This window comes from Canis lupus, chromosome 1 (assembly GCF_011100685.1).
Source record: "Canis lupus familiaris isolate Mischka breed German Shepherd chromosome 1, alternate assembly UU_Cfam_GSD_1.0, whole genome shotgun sequence".
NCBI classification, from domain to species: Eukaryota; Metazoa; Chordata; class Mammalia; order Carnivora; family Canidae; genus Canis; species Canis lupus.
The window spans coordinates 14,786,570-14,805,288 of NC_049222.1; the positions used below are offsets into that span (position 1 = coordinate 14,786,570).

The 18,719-nt window shown below is 34.6% G+C and overlaps 1 protein-coding gene across 4 annotated transcripts in view; it reads left to right on the forward strand.

Annotated features, from left to right (window-relative positions):
* The window catches only part of PIGN (phosphatidylinositol glycan anchor biosynthesis class N), a 107,711-nt gene that overhangs the window by 25,847 nt on the left and 63,145 nt on the right, over positions 1-18,719 (forward strand). For all 4 annotated transcript variants that reach the window (XM_038525874.1, XM_038525873.1, XM_038525876.1 and 1 more), the window contains 7 exons: positions 2,734-2,858; positions 3,865-3,995; positions 4,877-4,993; positions 7,832-7,872; positions 10,607-10,666; positions 12,250-12,342; positions 13,019-13,074. In XM_038525874.1, coding sequence (XP_038381802.1) covers positions 2,734-2,858; positions 3,865-3,995; positions 4,877-4,993; positions 7,832-7,872; positions 10,607-10,666; positions 12,250-12,342; positions 13,019-13,074 — 623 coding nt within the window. The remainder of the gene's footprint in view (positions 1-2,733; positions 2,859-3,864; positions 3,996-4,876; positions 4,994-7,831; positions 7,873-10,606; positions 10,667-12,249; positions 12,343-13,018; positions 13,075-18,719) is intronic.

Below are 18,719 nucleotides of genomic sequence, written 5' to 3' on the forward strand. Positions count from 1 at the left end.
CAGTTCTGTGTGATAGGGGGAAAAACAGCTTAAAAGTTTACTTTTATCTCAGTAAAGATAGTGCCAGAAGTAGGCAGCCCAGGATTGATGCAGTCCAGGACTTCCATATGGTTCCGTGGTGTCAATAAGACCCAGTCTCTTGAATTTCTCCTCTGTCCTCAGAGCATGAGTTTTATCTTCAGAGTTGTTATTTCAAAGAGCCTTAGGTCTTCATAGTCTTTTGACTGAAATACTTGATTTATATCTCATTGCCACAACCACTAAGGCACACTTAGCTGTAAGAGAGGATGGGAAATATGTAGGTTTTAAGGTTGAGCATTGCCATGTTTCATGAAATCACAGAATCACTCAGAAAAATCACTCAGAAAAAGAGAGTGCATGTTGGGGTAGTCATCCAATAGTTTCCCATGACACACAACAAATATTCGTTGAGTATAGAAATGAACGAGTCTGTTCGCAAGATAAGAAACAGTAGGAGCGGGATCCCTGGGTGGCGCAGCGGTTTGGCGCCTGCCTTTGGCCCAGGGCACGATCCTGGAGACCCGGGATCGAATCCCACATCGGGCTCCCGGTGCATGGAGCTTGCTTCTCCCTCTGCCTATGTCTCTGCCTCTCTCTCTCTCTCTGTGACTATCATAAATAAATTTAAAAAAAAAAAGAGAGAAAAAAAAGAAACAGTAGGAGCTGATGGTCACGAGTAGAGTAGATATGGAAGGGAGAGTAACTAGAGTATATATTACCTCTTGTGTCCAAAAGACTTTTTTTTTTTTTAATTTTAAACCTCAGTAGTGTTACCATTTCTTTTTTTTTAAATTTATTTTTTATTGGTGTTCAATTTACCAACATACAGAATAATGCCCATCACCCATTCACTCCCACCCCCCACCCTCCTCCCCTTCTACCACCCCTAGTTCATTTCCCAAAGTTAGCAGTCTTTATGTTCTGTCTTCCTTTCTGATATTTCCCACACATTTCTTCTCCCTTCCCTTATATTCCCTTTCACTATTATTTATATTCCCCAAATGAATGAGAACATATAATGTTTGTCCTTCTCCGATTGACTTAACTTCACTCAGCCAAAAGACTAACTTTTAAAAAGCCCTTAGGAATCTAACAGGTTGAACTCTGTAAGATTAGTATTTCATAGTCTCCCAGATCTTATGTCCATATATGAATGAATAGCACTTTTTCCATAGTGGAAATTTTTTTTTTTTTTTTTTTACAGTCATGGAACAAATTTTAACTTCAGGTGCTAGGTTTTTGGGGGTTTTGTCAGCTTTCAATTATATCTTTAGGGGGGATGCTTGGGTGGCTCAGCGGTTAAGCGTCTGCCTTCAGCTCAGGGCGTGATCCTGGAGTCCCAGGATCGAGTCCCACATCGGACTCCCTGAATGGAGCCTGCTTCTCCCTCTGCCGATGTCTCTGCCTCTCTCTCTGTGTCTCTCATGAATAAATAAATAAAATCTTTATAAAAATGTTATATCTTTAGGGTTTAACTCCTTTCTTTTGAAGAACTTGCCACTTCTACCTAGATTAAAAACTTCTTAGGGGTAAAGTAAAATGTATATGAAAGCTAGGGACAGTTTTATGCTTTTGAGGAGGCTGTAGCAGGTTACATTCTATTCTTCAATAGCAGGCTTCTCTATATGGCACCATGTGTATTTTTTTACTTCTATTCTTCAATAGCAGGCTTCTCTATATGACACCATTTGTATTTTTTTAGTCTTTATAATAATGAAGAATCATTTCAAAATATATTTCAGATTTTTATTGAACAATTAAATCACTCTTGTTAAAGTTACCATCTATTACATGGTTAGAGACATTTATGTGAATGGTAATTATGTATCTTGGCATAGCCTGTTAACTTACCTAAAATAATTTAAAAGTGTTCCCCACAGGGCAGCCCCAATAGCCCAGTGGTTTAGCACCACCTTCGGCCCAGGGTGTGATCCTGGAGATCTGGGATCAAGTCCCACGTCAGGCTCTCTGCATGGAGCCTGCTTCTCCCTCTGCCTGTGTCTCTGCCTTTCACTCTCTGCGTCTGTCATGAATAAATAAATAAAATCTTAAAAAAAAAAAAAAGTATTCCCCACAGGTACTTGTTTACATGTTCATGTGTATGTAAGTAGAAGTTATGATTTTTGTCTTAGAACAGCATTATGAATCCAGCTTATCATTATGAAATTAATAAAATAATTTTTGACCCGTGTTTTATTAAGTTAGGGCATTTTTCTCTCATACAATGTGAAGAACATATTCTAGTCTTGGACAAAGGAGACTGTTTAGAAGCTATTCACAATGATCCAAGTGAGCAATTATGGTTGGACTTGTTGGATTCAAGTAGTAACCTAGCCAGGACAGTGAGAAATAGTCCAGCTTTGAAAACATTTAAAAATGATAAAATGCTCCTAAAATGTTGCCTCTAGTACTATTTTATTTGGCTCTTGACAAAATGTTTCTTCAACCTGCTGTATTTTATTCAAGGCTTATGAGGTCTTCATGAAATCAGGTGCCCCTTCCTATAACTTTTTCTTGGCCTACTTATTACCCGGAAAATAGCTCACTCATTATTCAACAATACGGACTTTGTGTTGATGGTCCCAAGGACAAATTTAAACAAAATAAGATAATTTAATTTTATAGTTATAAATGCAATTAAATGTTTTCGTCAGAATTACTTTTAAATAAAATAAATGAACTAAATTTCTTTAACTGATTTGTTACATATAGGAATTCTTTCATGCTGCCAGAAACAACCAATCTTTGTTTTCTAAACTAAATGAAGAAAAAATAGTTTTTTTCTTACATTTATTAGGAATAGATACAAATGGACATGCTCACCGACCAACATCGAGGTAATTTTAATGCTGTGTTTAATTTTGTGTTTTTAAGGGACCCAACTATTCTGTTTAATGTTTTAAAATATTATAATTTGTTTGTAATTCTCACATTGCTTATATTCCATATTCTTCAGGCAGGGAAAAACTATATATTTTAGAAATACTTAAGTAAATCTTGGGGGAAAACATTTATGTGGTATTAATATTGTGATATTAATATATCACAAGAAGATATAATTAGCTATTCTTTATGTGTTCCATTTAATAAGTATTGTGTCTAGCAAATAATTGTATCAAGTTTTCTATACCGTATTTCAGTAGCACTCCTTATATAGAACAGCAATTATTTTTCTCAGTTTTGTAGACCATAAGAGTAAGAATCCATGTTTTACTTTTATTCTTTATTTAGAATTTGGCTTAGATATGTCTAATTGTAACTACAGCCTATTGATTAGTTGCCATTAATGAATACCTCATGCTCCCCTTCTTGAACATGATGGACTGTTTCAGGTGATAGAGTTCATACCAGACCAACCTTTTCAACTGTATAGAATGCTTAAATATAATTTGTTTAAAATATTATATTATTGTTTTATATCATAAACATTCTACAGGATGGAAACGTTTTATACTTGAAGCAGTGATACCTATTAATACGACAGGAACAATATAGTTTGCATTATGAGAGACATGAACTTGGAAGTCATAATTAATGCATCTGAGATGTAAAAAGCATTCATTAAAATGTACTTGCTAACTAATATAGAAGAGTATTCTCCTTTTAAACTATTTTTGAAAACCATTTCAGATTCTTTTGCTTCTTTAAAAGGAGAGAATATAAAAAGAAAGGAGAAAATATTATTTTTGACAATTTAAAGAACCCTGATTTTAAAATATTAAAGACGAAATCTTAAAGTATTTTAAGAGTTACCAACTTTAGATGTAATTAGTTCACGTTGAAGAAATTTGAGTTTTCCAAATTAATGTAATTTAATTTATTTTTCTGTTTCTTTTTAAACAGGGAATATAAGGACAATATTAAAGTAGTTGATGAGGGAATGAAAGAAATTGTATCCATGCTTGAAGATTTTTATGGAAATGATGGGAAAACAGCATTTATCTTTACTTCTGACCATGGAATGACAGATTGGGGTTAGTCTGTCTTTACGCGACATGTACTTTATGATTAAAGTAGTGGTGAATGTAGCTTGCAGATATCTTGTAATGTTGAAGCAGGTTAGATGTCTTAGTATATGCAAAGTGTCTAGCACACAACAATTGCCTGCTTAATGTGTTAGTGTAAAAAATCTGATCTTATGTAAAAAATCTATCTTCTAGCTATAAAAGGGATATATTCTCATTTAAAATGAGAAATTAGAGAAAAGCGTGGAGAAGAAAACAAAGTATCTATCCTGTTATTCTTCTTAGAGTTGGTTGTAAGTGATGACAAACAAGGTAAAGTTAAGGTGGTATGACCAGGGACCCTCAGGCTCCTGGAGGTCTCCCCTAGATGAGCTTGTCCTCCCTGTGAGACTCCCAAGGCAAACACAGTGTGTACACAGAGAACAAAATCAGGCAAAGATGAGATTTGGGTCCCCAAATCACAGTATAGAATTCTAGTGAACTAGTTCCACTCTCTAAAGGCCTTTTGGCTATATCAGCCAAAGTAGCCTTAAAGAACCTTATCAAAGAGATATTGCTGTCCTCTCCAGAACAGAGCTGGAGTTGACTGACTGCTTGCCCTATACAGAGCTACTCTTGTGGCATCTCCTCCAAGTCTTAATGATACTATTCTCGTTCTTCTTTCAGCCAGTCAACAGATACTCTTTTTGTTTTATTTTTGATGCTCTGATATGCTTTGGGAATATTTATAAACTAATTGTTATGCAGTGTTGCAAGCATTTGGGAGGAGTGTGGTGGCCAGAAGTAGAATTACTTATGGATTAACTCTTTAAAATTTACTATTTAAAAAAAATGTAGGTATAAGTTCCTATATACTTACTTGTCTTATTACTCTTTTGTCTTATTGGTAGGTTTCCATGGGGCTGGTCATCCTTCAGAGACTTTAACTCCTTTTGTCACTTGGGGAGCTGGAATCAAGTATCCCCAAAGAGTATCAGCTCAGAAATTTGATGATGCATTTTTAAAAGGTAGAGACATTTATCTTTATTGGTTTTATAAATATAACAGTTTAAAATAAAACCAAAGTTTACCTTTAAAAAATCACTTTTCAAGTTACAGTTTTCATTTTTATATTTGTATCATTATAATTTTTAAGTATTACTTTTGTATAGTTGATATTATTTGGTTTATAATATTCAGGTTGAAATACGTAGTCTTAGGTGTGCTCGTACAGCTCAGTTGGTTAAGCTCAGTGGTTAATCCCACTCTTGATTTTGGCTCAGGTCATGATCTCAGAGCCATGGGATCAGGCCCTTTGTCAGGTTTCTGCACTGGATTAAGATTCTCTTTCTCCCTCCTCCCCACTCCTCCCTGCTCACACATGTGTGCACACACATGCACTCTGTCTCTCTCAAAAAAAAAAAAAAAAAAAAAGAAGAAGAAGAAGAAGAAATATATGGTCTTAGTTATCTGCCTTACGAAAGATACAAGTATAAATTATACAATTACTTTTTTTTTCCCACAAGCCTTTTTATTGCTGAGATTTACATTAAACACTTGAGTCGAATCTTATCTGCAAAGACTGTCACTCAGATAAATCAGACAGATGTCACAATTGACATTTCACAACTGGACTGATTTTGCTGTGTCTCTAGTACTTTTGAAGATTCTCTGTTACTCAAGCTTCCCTTCCTTCCTAATCCATTTTATTCATGAAAATGAATTCCTTTTTCCTGAAGCTCTGCTTATTTTCTAAGGTAGGGTTTTTTTCAGAGTTCCAAAATTGTTATTAATTGGACAAAAAAAATTCCTTTTAGATCCTTACTCCAGATTAGCTGCATAAAACTCATCCAAAACAACATGTTAAAAATGCAGATTACAAAACAGATTTCCAGACCTTGTCACTAGATACTTTAATTCCATGAGTCTGGATTAGCCCTAGAAATTTTCTTTTTAAAACTTTCTCCAGGGATTCACACTGACAGCCATGTTTAGGCATTTCTATCATAGAGGACTCTTTTTGGTTTGCATAATAAGATTTCCTTAAATGACTTCTTTGAATTTATTTTTATTTCGTGATATAATTGTCTTACCATTTTAATTTGAATTCATGTTTTGAAAGTATACAACTCAGGGGGTTTTAGTATATTCACAAGACTGCAGTCACCCCTACCATCTAATTACAAAACATTTCAATCAGCACCCCAAAGAAACCTGTGACCCATTAGAGAACACACCTTATTTCTCCCTCTCTCTATCACCTGGCAACCATTGCTCTACTTTCTTTCTCTCTCTCTCTTCTGGATCTGCTTATTTCATATAAGTGGAATTACTCATTGTATGGTCTTTGTGTCTGGCTTCTTCCACTTGGCATAATTTTTTTCAAGTTTCATCTGTGTTTAGTATGTATAGTTTATTTTTTATAGCTGAATAATATTCTATTGTATGTATAGACCATAGTGTTTTTGTATGGACCATATTTTATTTATTCAATCATCTTATGGACATTTGGGTTGTTTCTAATTTTGGCTATTATCATGGTGCTGCTGTGAACATTTGTGTAAAAGTTTTTATGTAGACATGTGTTTGCATTTCTCTTGGATAGATATATACCTAGGGATGAAATAAATGGGTCATATGTAACTCTGTGTTTAATTTTTTGCAGACTGCCACACTGTTTTCTAAAGCAGCTTCAACATTTTATATTCCTATGCTTTGTGGTAAAGGGATTAGATTGGGTCTAATAGAAACTAAGTTAAGTAGTATGTTTGTACTTAGGAGATAAAACTTTATTTTGGCACTTGATTTCTCAGTGAATTAATATTTAGGATAATTTGACTTCAAAAATTATTATAAAAGAAATATACGTTTTTATGTGAATAAAACATCATAACTTATAGAGAAAGGGAATGTGCGTTTTTTTCCTCATCAGGTGATTAGTGTGAATTTTTAGTAGCTGACTAGTAGAAACTGAAGATTTTTTAAACTTTATTAGCTTATTAAAAGAAATTTCATCATAAAACATCTTAGAACCCTTTTGGTAATATATCTTAAAGTCATTAAAATAAGGGATAGTCTCATAATCATTTGTTTTGATAACTGTTTATTGAAGTTTCTGAATTTGTAGAAAAATAGGGGACAGATATCTCTGAAGGCAATTTGAAATAGTAATGCATGGGTAGCCCGGGTAGCTCAACGGTTTAGCGCCACCTTCCGCCCAGGGTGTGATCCTGAAAACCCGAGATCGAGTCCCATATCAGGCTCCCTGCATCTCTCTCTGCCTGTGTCTCTGCCTCTCTCTCTCTCTATATGTCTCTTATGAATAAATAAATAAAATCTTTAAAAAAAATAGTAGCTCATTACTCACTATGGTATTTTAACATTTAGGATTAGTGACAGTAGGAATATCACAGCTACAATTTTAAATATTTTGCAAGCAACTGCCATTAGAGAAGAAAAAAGGTTTAGGTTGTCTAATGGACTATCAATTGCTTTAATTACTCCCTGGAGCAGGACTGTCAGTTGTAGTCATGCCGACAGCTGTTATCATTGTGCCTTTTACTTCCATCTTCCCTTCCTCGGGTTTTTGATGTTTTGAAACAATTATCTGCGAATGAGCATTTTGAAAGTTTAAGAAGTCATCACAGAAGACATCAAATATTAACTTTAAAGCTATTCTTTGAAAATTCTAGTTTTAAAAATATATAGCTCTACCTGTTTAAGTACCCTTTTTATTCATAGTTGACTTAAAATAGACTTTCCCAATACTTTCTTTTGTCATTACACCTTGATCTCTCTTAATAATGAAAGTGTTTTTGTTTTGTTTTTAATCTTAACATCAGCTCTTGTGTCTAATTGTGTTTCAGAATGGAAATTAGAGAACTGGAAGAGGCAAGATATCCATCAGGTATTCAGTACAATTTAATCACTTTCAAATTTAATTTTCTCTCCTATAAGAAGTTTAGACCAGAAAAATCTGAAAAACAGTATTAATAATAACGATGATAAAGGATTTTTCAAAACATTTCAGTTACCAAGGGAAATCCATCTAATGCAAATATTTTAACTCAACTGATCTTCCTTCTAGCAAAATAAAAAAAGCTCAAGTAAAACTGAAAAAAGACTCCCTCTAAATAACATTGGCTAATTAAAGAATTATTATGTAAATTGAAATCTGGATGCTTGTTCAGTTTCTATGATTTCTTGTCATGGTTGCCTTGCTTAGTTGCTTTAAGCACAGACATAATAAATAATAAAATCCTATTATGAGTTTTTTTCCCTGTAGTATGTGAGTTACCATTTCTTTTTTATTAACACATATTTTATCTTTAATTCTACCCAGGATACTTACAAATGCAATGGAAAAAAGATGACAAGAATATAGATTACTCAGCTAGAAACCTTAGGTTACAGGAAAATGCATGGCCAACCTAATCAAGTTAGACTGGTAACATGTATAAATATGAAGCATGGAATTTTCATTGTTGAAGATATGCTATGTAAACAGCCATCTTCACTATTTGTAGAAGGCATGGCATTATTGGATATGGCCTCCAAAGTGGTAGGAATATTTTACCTTCTCTAGGTAACCTCACAAGCTGGCATTCCTTTTTTGGTGAATAAACCAAGGTCTAAAATCTCATTTTTAGGCCTGTGATTGCAGAAGCCTGTTCTCTGTCAGCTTATTAAGAATGGTCTTTTCTCTCAGGTTAACTGCATATCACCTAAATGAATCGAAATGTGTAAGATTAGAATAACAGTTTAATTAATTTTGCAATAAAGATCACTATCAGAGGAATAGGGAATATCTTGAAGATCATAAAACATGTTTTACTTATAGTGAGACTGGATTATAATTTAAAACTAAATATAGATTCAGCTATTGGTCTCTGAATGCTCCTACCTCAAATCTGCTTTAGAGGAGAATTTCTTTATAAATTCCTTCCACCAGCATTGTTATGTGTCTGCGGTGTGTTTAGACCTTGGCAGAGATTAGCATTAAACATGTATAAGGGATATAATGATGAGTAAAAGCAGATACAATGCCTGCCCTAGGAAGCTTACAGTTTGGGGTGAGAATAGATATTAACTGAATTATTATATGAATAAATATAACATTACAGCTGTGCTAAGTGCTACAAGAGAGGACTGTGAAACCATGAGAGCAGAGTGGAATTATCTGGTAGACGGTATGGTCAATAAAGTCTTCCTGAGACATTGAGGATTGAGCTGAGACTGAAGCATAAGTAGGAGTCACCAGGCACATGATATTCTCCCTCCACTTCAGGCAGAGGGAGCGTCATGTACATAGAGCTCTGGGAAGAGAATACATAGCATATTAAAGGATCACAGAGCAACTGAGGCTGTGGTATGAGGTCTGGGTAGGCACTAGACCCCACAGGGCATTATGAGCCAATGGACTTAATCCTAAAGCTTGGGGAAACCCTTCAAGTATTTGAAGCTTGGAGAGTGATATGATCTTTTTGTGAAAGGATTTGTCTGGCGCTGCTTGGAGAACAGATTAGAGGAGGCCAAACAGTGGATTCTAGGGAAAAGGGAGAAGGCAGAGGCAATTGGAGTTTTCCAGTGTTGTGTGGGAATGCTACTTCTTAAAAAGAGTCTAGATAATAAAAAAGTGAGAAGCATTGAAAGCCTGAGACCAAACTTCAACTTTAAATGGGGAATTAGAATGGTATCTGGAAAGGAGCCACAGTGAGATTGAAGACACTCAGTGGAGTGCAGTATTACAGAAGCTGAGAAGGGAATGGTCTACACAGTGCTGCTGAGAGGCCAACTAGTTAATATAACTACAACAGCATTTTTGGCCACCATTTATTGCAGGATTATTATGTGCCAGGTACTTTATAAATTTAATCTCATTTAATTATGCCATAACTCTGTAAGGGAGAGTTTTTTAAATAAATAAATGATAAGGAAACCAAGGCATTGGGGAGGTTAAATAATCTGCCCCTAATCTTAAGAGATTGCAGGCAAGGATTTGGAACTGGGAATTCTGACATCTAAGCACTTTACTGCCTGAAAAGTTGTAAGGACTAATATAAAAACAGCCAACCAGATCTAGAGAAACAGAGAGTGTTAGCTCTCTAAGGGAGAGTGGTCTATGGGATGATGAAAGGTCAAAAAAGGAAGTGGGGGTGGGTTGAGGAGTGATGGGGAGTTCCAGAAGTGGAGGTAGAAGCACAAACAACTCTGGGAAACTAGGAGCTATATGTCTTTTCTGGATTTCACTGGCTGGCCAAACCTTCTGGTATATACTTTTTCTTTAGTTAATATATATATTTCTCCAGTTAGAGCCTTCTATTGCTATTCATTTTCTGTATAGTTGAGGCATACTGAAAAACTATTACATGAAGTAGTCAAGTTCTTAGGTACCAGAGTGGGTAACTTTTTGTTCTAGCATGTTTTACATTTGGGGCTTTTCAAATGTATTTTTTTATACATTAATGCTGCTATAGCAAATGACATTTTTAGAGATTCATATCTATTGTGTATTAAATGTTGGAAGGTAATGGATTATAGTGAACATCAAGATTATAGTCCAAAATATAGTTGCATTAGATTATTTAATTTTCTTACTGATGTCTGTAGATTTATTAGAACTGATTTTTTTCTGTTTGTAGGCCGATATTGCACCATTAATGGCTTCTCTTATTGGAGTTCCCTTTCCCCTTAATTCAGTGGTAAGAAATCAAATTTTCTTATCAGCTCTCAGAAGATAAAAGTGTACAGTAAAATTTCCTTTTTTATGTCTTTCTGAATAATCTTTGGATACATAAAACTGTCCTTTCTTTCTAAGTATGTAATATCTCATAACTGTGGGCATGTTACAATCTACAATATGGAGTACTAGCCTAATAGCTTTTCTTTAAACATTTTTTATTTTCTAAAATGTGTACAGGTTTATCTTTGTATTTCAGTTATAAGTGGTAAAAATATAGAAGTAATTTTTATTTGCAAGCAGCAGAAACTAGATCCATTTAAAGGGAATTTGTTAAAAGGATCTTGCTGGGTTGTTGAATCAAAGGGGTGCTCAAAAACCAGGCATGGAAATGAGCAGGGACAAAGGACACCGGAGACTTCAAAAGAAGAACCAAACAGTTGTGCCCAGGGTACCAACACTAGGGGCGAATAGCATTATACTTACACTTTTTGTGTCTTGACTCTCAAGAGTCAAATTCCAGTGCTTACCATCTGAGTGGGCTAGCCTGGGTTACTTGTCTACCCTTCAGTAAAGGAAGGTGGGGCTCCATTGGAAACCCACTATGTTAGATCCAGTGGGGGAGATTTTCCTTTTTTTTTTTTTTTTCCCCAAGATTTTATTTAAATTCAAGCTAGTTAATATATAATATAGTATTAGTTTCAAGAGTAGAATTTAGTGATGATTCATCATTTACATACAACACCTAGTGCTCACTGCAACAAGTGCCCTCCTTAATGCCCATCACCCATTTCACCCATCCCCTCGCACCCCCATCCACTGCCCCTTCAGTAACCCTAGTTTGTTTTCTATAGTTAGGAGTCTCTTATGGTTTGCCTCCCTCTCTGTTTTTATCTTATCTTTTTCTTCCCTTCCCCTATGTCCATCTGTTTTGTTTCTTAAATTCTACAGTGAGTGAGATTTCTAAACATAGAATGGTAATGCTTTTAAGAATGGGAACTGGAATGCTGAAAAGCCAAAAAAAAAAAAAAATATATATATATATATATATATCCATTCCAACCAGCCATTCTTATTAGGTTTCAAATCAAACTTTTAATAAATGTTGTCTAACTCAGAACTCTGAGTAAATGACCCTTACAGTCATGTGTGTATGTGTAAAACTGAAACAAAAATTTCACAAAACACTCCTTACTCTTATTATGTATGGTATACTCTTAATTTTCTTATGCTTTTTTTTTTTTTTTAAAGTATACTGGTTGTGGCCTACCATAGTGATTTTTCATGTGTGCAAAGCATTGTGTTCACTGCCTACAACACGGTAGTCTTTCAGTAGATACTAGGTTTTATTGAATCTATTTCATCTTTTTTGCTTTATTTACTTTATTATGTCTACTTTATGAGAAAAAATAATAGAACATTTTTCAGTTATGGTTTTAGAAAAGATATTTTGCTTAATTATTTCAGTAATTTATTCATCTACCTGTCTTATCTTTAGTACTTCCTTTATAAGTCTGTTTCATTTTACAAGAATAACCTGAGCTATTAATACTAGTAATAGTATGCTAATAGTATTAATATTAAACTAGTGTTTATTATTTACAGGGTATCCTTCCTGTAGATTATCTTAACAACACTGATCTCTTCAAAGCAGAGAGCATGTTTACAAATGCAGTACAGATTCTTGAACAATTCAAGGTAAAATAAGACACAAAAATGGATACTACTGCAGCTGCAAAATCAAATATATTAAGTGAAAATATTTGATTTTATGTTTTAAGAAATTATTTTCTATAGTTTATCTTTAAATTTTGTGTGTATGACTGGCGTCATAAAGTTTAACATTTGTGAGGTATACGTTCCATGAATCGGTCTGAGGTATAGAATTACTTTTGAGAAGTGTCTCTAATTGTAGGACTACCACATATGCTTATAAAGACTATACACCAACTCTTACTGATTGGAATTTGCCCACAGAGGTAGTGTTAGAGATTACAACATTTCTTGTTATTTAATGTATATTACCATGTGTATTAAGCTAAATTAAAGAGGTGACCATTTAACTGAAACTTTGTTATTCTTAATGCTGTTAATGCAGCCTGACTTATTTTGTTTTCTAAGAGTAAAAATACAGTTTAATTACAGTATGTTATTTTCAAGCTTGATACTAATTTTCAGCTTATTGTGGTAGTGTGATAATCTGAAATTTCTGTTTAAATATTTATAGAATAATATAGTAACATAAAATTCCATTTAGTTTCAAAGTAGTAAACTATCCCCAAAGAGACAGTTTAGTGGATGTTTGTATTTCAAAATGAAACTAATTTTTTTCTCATTTATAATATAATAAAATATTTTCATATTTGGTTCCCAGGTGAAAATGACTCAGAAAAAAGAAGCTATTTTACCCTTTTTTTTTACACCATTTAAGTAAGTCTCATATTTTTTATTAACTTATAGGAAGGAATCTTTTAATGAGTTTGAGTACTGACAAGATAGATTAGTTACTTAGAACTTTGTCTTTTTTGTTTATATTAGTGCAAACTCTAAAACAAAAGCCTCTTCTGGTGTTTTTGTAAATAATGGGCCAGGTGCCAGATTCTACCTTTGAATAGCTGATAAAGGAGATAAAGGACAGAGAGAAATGTGGGAGACATTAAAGAGATAATTGAACAGGGCCTGTTTGGGAACATGTGGGGACCCTTGGCTTGGTTGATTGGGAGGTGGTGTTACCATTATGGCTTGTAGAAGGAAAGAAGAAATGGTTTGAGGAGCAAGGATCAATGTTTCTGAGTTCAGCTTACATTTGAAGATACCAATTAATTAGAATTATTTAGAAATTAGAAATAAAATTAGTATAACAAGTTAGGGTCTTGGACCTCAACATAAAGATGAGAGTTGATTGTGTAGATTGGAGGCATCAATATAAGATAAGATGGTAGTGTTAACTGTTGCACATGTAGGAGGCGGTAGGAGAACCTAGAAAGTGACAAGAAAAGACCGATGATGCAATTCTGGAGGACAGTGACAACTACTGGGTGGATAAGGAGAGCAGACTTTGGTGGGCAGCCGGATTTTGCTGTCTTATCTGTTTTCCTTGAATCAGGAGAGAGGAGATATGAGTCACAAACCTGGATCTGCACTCCTAATGTGGGCAGATATATTCAGTCTCCTTTATTCCTCCTCATCAAGGCTCATTTTCAATTAGCAAGGATCACATTTAATTAGGATGGATTTTGATCTTGACCAAAATACATAGAAACTTTATAATATGGGTGTTAGTAATGGGTTTGAATGACTTCATTGGAATTATTTTTGACAACTTATATAGCACTAGTATGGTATTCATAAACTAGAAAGGCTTAAATATTACATTACCCTCTAAATAATGTGATTACATGCCTGACTTTGTGTGTGTGTATATTTGTGTGAATAGGAGAGCAAATACCAACCAAAATTAGGATTTTGCAGCTTATGATGATATGAAGTTAATTGCCCTAAATATTACACAATATACATCCAAGGTGTAATTACCTTTGAAGATTGTCCCTAATTGTAAGATTATCACATATGCTTATAAAGAGTATAAGCCAAGTTTTTACTGATTGGAATTTGCCCCACAGTATCTCATATACATATCTTATGCATCTGTTTATTTATAGTGTAGTGGTGCAGTCGGAGCATAATAGAATAAATAAATGAACAAGAAATATATTATCAATTCCTGGTATGAAGAAAATACACAGGACATTGAAAGTGAGACTGTGGGTTGCTTTAGACCAGCCACTCTAGAAGGACTGGTCAGGAAGAGGTAGTCTTCTGCAAAGGGCTCAGGTGCACACTGCCTACCTTCTTCCACTTAGACCTGCTTACTGACCATGAATTTCCTGGGCTTTGATGCTCAACATCTGCCTGCAGCGCCACTACTAGCTTTGTGTCATCTGGGGGCCCTGCAGCATTCTTGATTCCTAGCTGGTGGCTCACCCACTTTGGAGCAAAGCTATCAGCTCTGCCTACAGACTTGTCTGGCTGAAAATCACCATTGGTCAAAAGTCTGCAATCTGACCAAAAGGTACCTAAGATTAAATGAATGATAGACTCCTGAGTAAATAATTTAAGGAACAGAAAAGAAATTTAAAATGTTAAAATTTCTCAGAAATATCTGAAAAGCTATTGTATCCTTAGCACACACTTTACAAAATGAGAAAGAGTACAAGATGCATATTTTTAAAAAGAGAAATGCAACTAAAAACTTACAGAATGATACATTGTACAAGAATAGTCCAACTGGGAGGCAAACCCTCTAAATTAGAATAGCAATGTGAAATGAGTTTTAATATATGAATTGAATAAGAAACTGAAGGAAACAAGATGGCACACATGGATCGCATACATTGCTTCATCCCCTGAAACAAGGACAAATGGAGACTTTAGGGAAAAGAAGGCATTTCCAACTGTGCAAGAAAGTGTGCTTCAAACATGAAGCAGCCTAATGTGTAAGGTGATTTCAAACAGCTGCTGGGAGTATGAGAAGAGAATTCATGGCACATAGATCAAAGCTTCAATGAAATAGACAAGAAAATCTAATCATAGCATAAAATTTAGCTACTCAGTGAGTAGTAAGTAACCATAATACAGTAAGAGACAAACCTTAGACAAAGCAAGACTTAAGTATCATTATTGGATAGAATGTAAATGTTGCCTACCTTGACAGTGTACAAGGTTACAAGTTGGAAGGCAGAGGAGGAAAGAAAGTGGTGCTATTGTCCTCATGAAATAGAAAGTGGAGATTCTGGATATAGTTGAGAAAGTGAGACAGAGGTTTAGGTATTACATTATAAAAGTAACCAATGTAGGGGTGCCTCGATGGCTTAATCAGTAAAGCATGCAACTTTTTTTTTTTTTTAAGATTTTATTTATTTATTCATGAGAGACACAGAGAGAGAGAGAGGCAGAGACACAGGCAGAGGGAGAAGCAGGCTCCATGCAGGAGTCCAACGTGGGACTCGATCCCCAGTCTTAAGGATCACACCCTGGGCTGAAGACGGCGCTAAACCGCTGAGCCACCCGGGTTGCCCAAGCATGTGACTTTTAATGTTGGGGTCCACATTGGGAGTAGAGCGAGCTTAAAAATAAAGTGACTATGGGCATCTGGATGGCTCAGGTCATGGTCTTAGGGTCCTGGGATCGAGCCCCGCATTGGACTCCCTGTTCAGCATGGATCCTGTTTCTCCCTGTGCCTGCCACTCTTCCTGCTTGTGTTCTCCCTCTTTCTATCAAATAAATAAATAAAATCTTTTTAAAAAATAAATAAAGTGACCAATAGCCAACAGAAGAGGTAAAAATAGTAATATAAGCATATTGAGGGAGGAGGAGACAGCAAGAATAGACAGAGTCAGTGAGGAGTCCACAGAAAATGCCTCAGGTCATCCAGTCAGGCAATATTAATAGAAGCATATTATTAAGAAACATGGAGTTAACTACCAGAATACCTGAAAATAGACACATGTAAAAAATTTTGCAAAAAAAAAAAATTGCGTCTGGGTTGGAGAACTGAGATGAGAAGGGTGGGGTGGGAGTTGTTGGTTGTCATTATGCCCTCTGTACTTTCTGACTTTTTAAAAATTGTGCACATATTACTTGGATAAAGCACATTATTTTTAAAAAGAACAAAAATAAATCGACATCTTAATCATTGGCACAAATGATCAAATGGAATCATAAAAATAATGGGCATAAAGAAATATAAATGTTAGAGTCAATATCTTGGGTTACATGAAAGTCTGTGGTTATTATATTTAGGAAGTAGTTTGGTGAGGATTGACATTTTTACAATGTAGAGTATTACTTTACAACATTTACTTATGTCCTTAAGTAAAATTTTATAGTGTTCCCCATAATATATTTTTTCATTATTTTATTCCTGGATATTTTATTTGTATCATGAATAGTATCTTTTTTTTTATTACATATGTTCAATATACCAGGGAAAACAGTTATTGCCCTTTACCATCGGCGTACAAGGGACTGTTTTTCTCTAGTCCGATGAATTTACTCGTATTTACACCATCCGTTTTCTTCTAGTCACCTTTATGTATACACCTAATGTCAGCATTATCCACTTAGAAACTGTATCAAGTAAATGTTAGCACATAATAATGAAAGAGTACAGTTATCACAGATCCTTTTTGCAAAACACTTAAGTACTTGTTACAAACGATTGGTTCCCTGAAGCCTTTCCCTCTGGAATAAGTACCGTATTTCCTTTTTTTCTTAGAAATATGATTGACTCATCAGTTCTTAAGTTTGAGAAAATGTATCTAGGATATTGACAGCTGAGGTTTCATAGTCTTGAGATTTTCCTTAACATGATCAATTTCACCAGCATCGCAAGATTTTAATTTAATGGTATCTCTCCACCATTTCTTCCACTGTCTGAGTCTTGTCTTACATGAATAATTCACGAATAGTGTAATAATTTCTAGGGTGCTGAAATAGCCAGTGTTTCAAGATGTGAAAATATAATTGCTAAGATCCTTTAACATACCTTACACTTGTAAAAGACTCCAGTGAATCCGTATGGTAATTGCATATCCTATATTATCCTGTTATTTAACAATTAAGTATATTTTACCTTTTATATCTTAAAGATTTCTAAGAAAGGCTAAAAGTCATGAAATAATAATCTATTCAGACAAGTAGAACTCAAACTCAAACCTTGTGCTATGCCAAGGAATGACCAGCAGGGGGTGCTACATGACTAGGAGAAGCATAAAAGTACCTTAAAAAGGAGGAAATACACTTTGTATTTCAAAACTGTGTACCAGAGGCCAGAGTAAGGCCAGAATAACTTTAAAGGAAAAAAGTTACATAAAATGAGAAAAGAACAAGAAAGGCTTCTTGAGTATATCTGAAGAAAATGAAAATGGGAAGGAAATACTGTACCTTGCCAATAGAAAAATAGCTGTTCTTTTACTTAAAAATCACTATATAAACTCAGAGCAGTTAAAGTTTAACCAGGTATTTTAATATATTTTCTACCAAAATGACAAAAGCTACTTTCATTCTTTTTAATATATTTGTTTCTTTTAGCTGATATGGATTAAAGTCCTTAGACCAAATTTAAATACTAATTTTAATGTGAATCTACCACTTCACCCATCTGGCTTACTAATTATTTACTTATTTACTAGAAATGGAATTTTCTCCTTCAAAATTGAAATTCTTCTTTTAAAAAAAGTAACTTTTATATGTCACATACATAAAAAATGTTTATTTACTCAGTTATGACTTAAAAGATGAAAATAAGGGACACCTGGGTGGCTCAATGGTTGAGCGTCTGCCTTTGGTTCAGGGCATGATCCTGGAGTCTTAGGATCGAGTCCCACATCGAGTTCCCCACAGGGAGCCTGCTTCTTCCTCTGCCTATGTCTCTGCCTCTCTCTCTCTCTCTCTCTCTCTGTATCTCATGAATAAATAAAATCTTAAAAAAAAAGATAAAAATAAGATTCTATATCGATGATCAGTGCAAAGGAACTCGGGTTATTTTGGAGATAGCTTATCCCTCCTCTGTCTTTATCTCTTGAAATATTTTTCCTTTAATCTATAAATAGATGTTCTCTAAAATATCATGTGTTAAGTGCAAGGAAAATATTTTTGTAATAAAAAGCTGAGAAGATGTAGAAGATAGAATACTTCAAAGGGCAGCATTTTAAGGAGATTTTGTCCTGCAAACACTAGTCACCCTGAATAATTGATGATAAAATATATTTACAAATATATTAACCACAATTATTTTAAAGTGTACCTGATAACACCACCAATAACCATATCATTTGTGAGTGTGCTTCTACTGTCTTTTGCATTTGGTCCTGTTATTGAGCCTGGTGGTTTTTAGATGAATGCCTATCATTGTATATTAAAGGTTTTGGAAGCTCTGGATTATCTCATTCTCCAAAGAGGTTTCACCTTATCCTCTGACAGGCACAGAGTAGTAACTAACTCAAGGCTGTATTGCATTTGTTGTCTTCCCTTACCTCTGGTTTGTTTGTGTCTGTCTGCCCTTAGAATGTAGC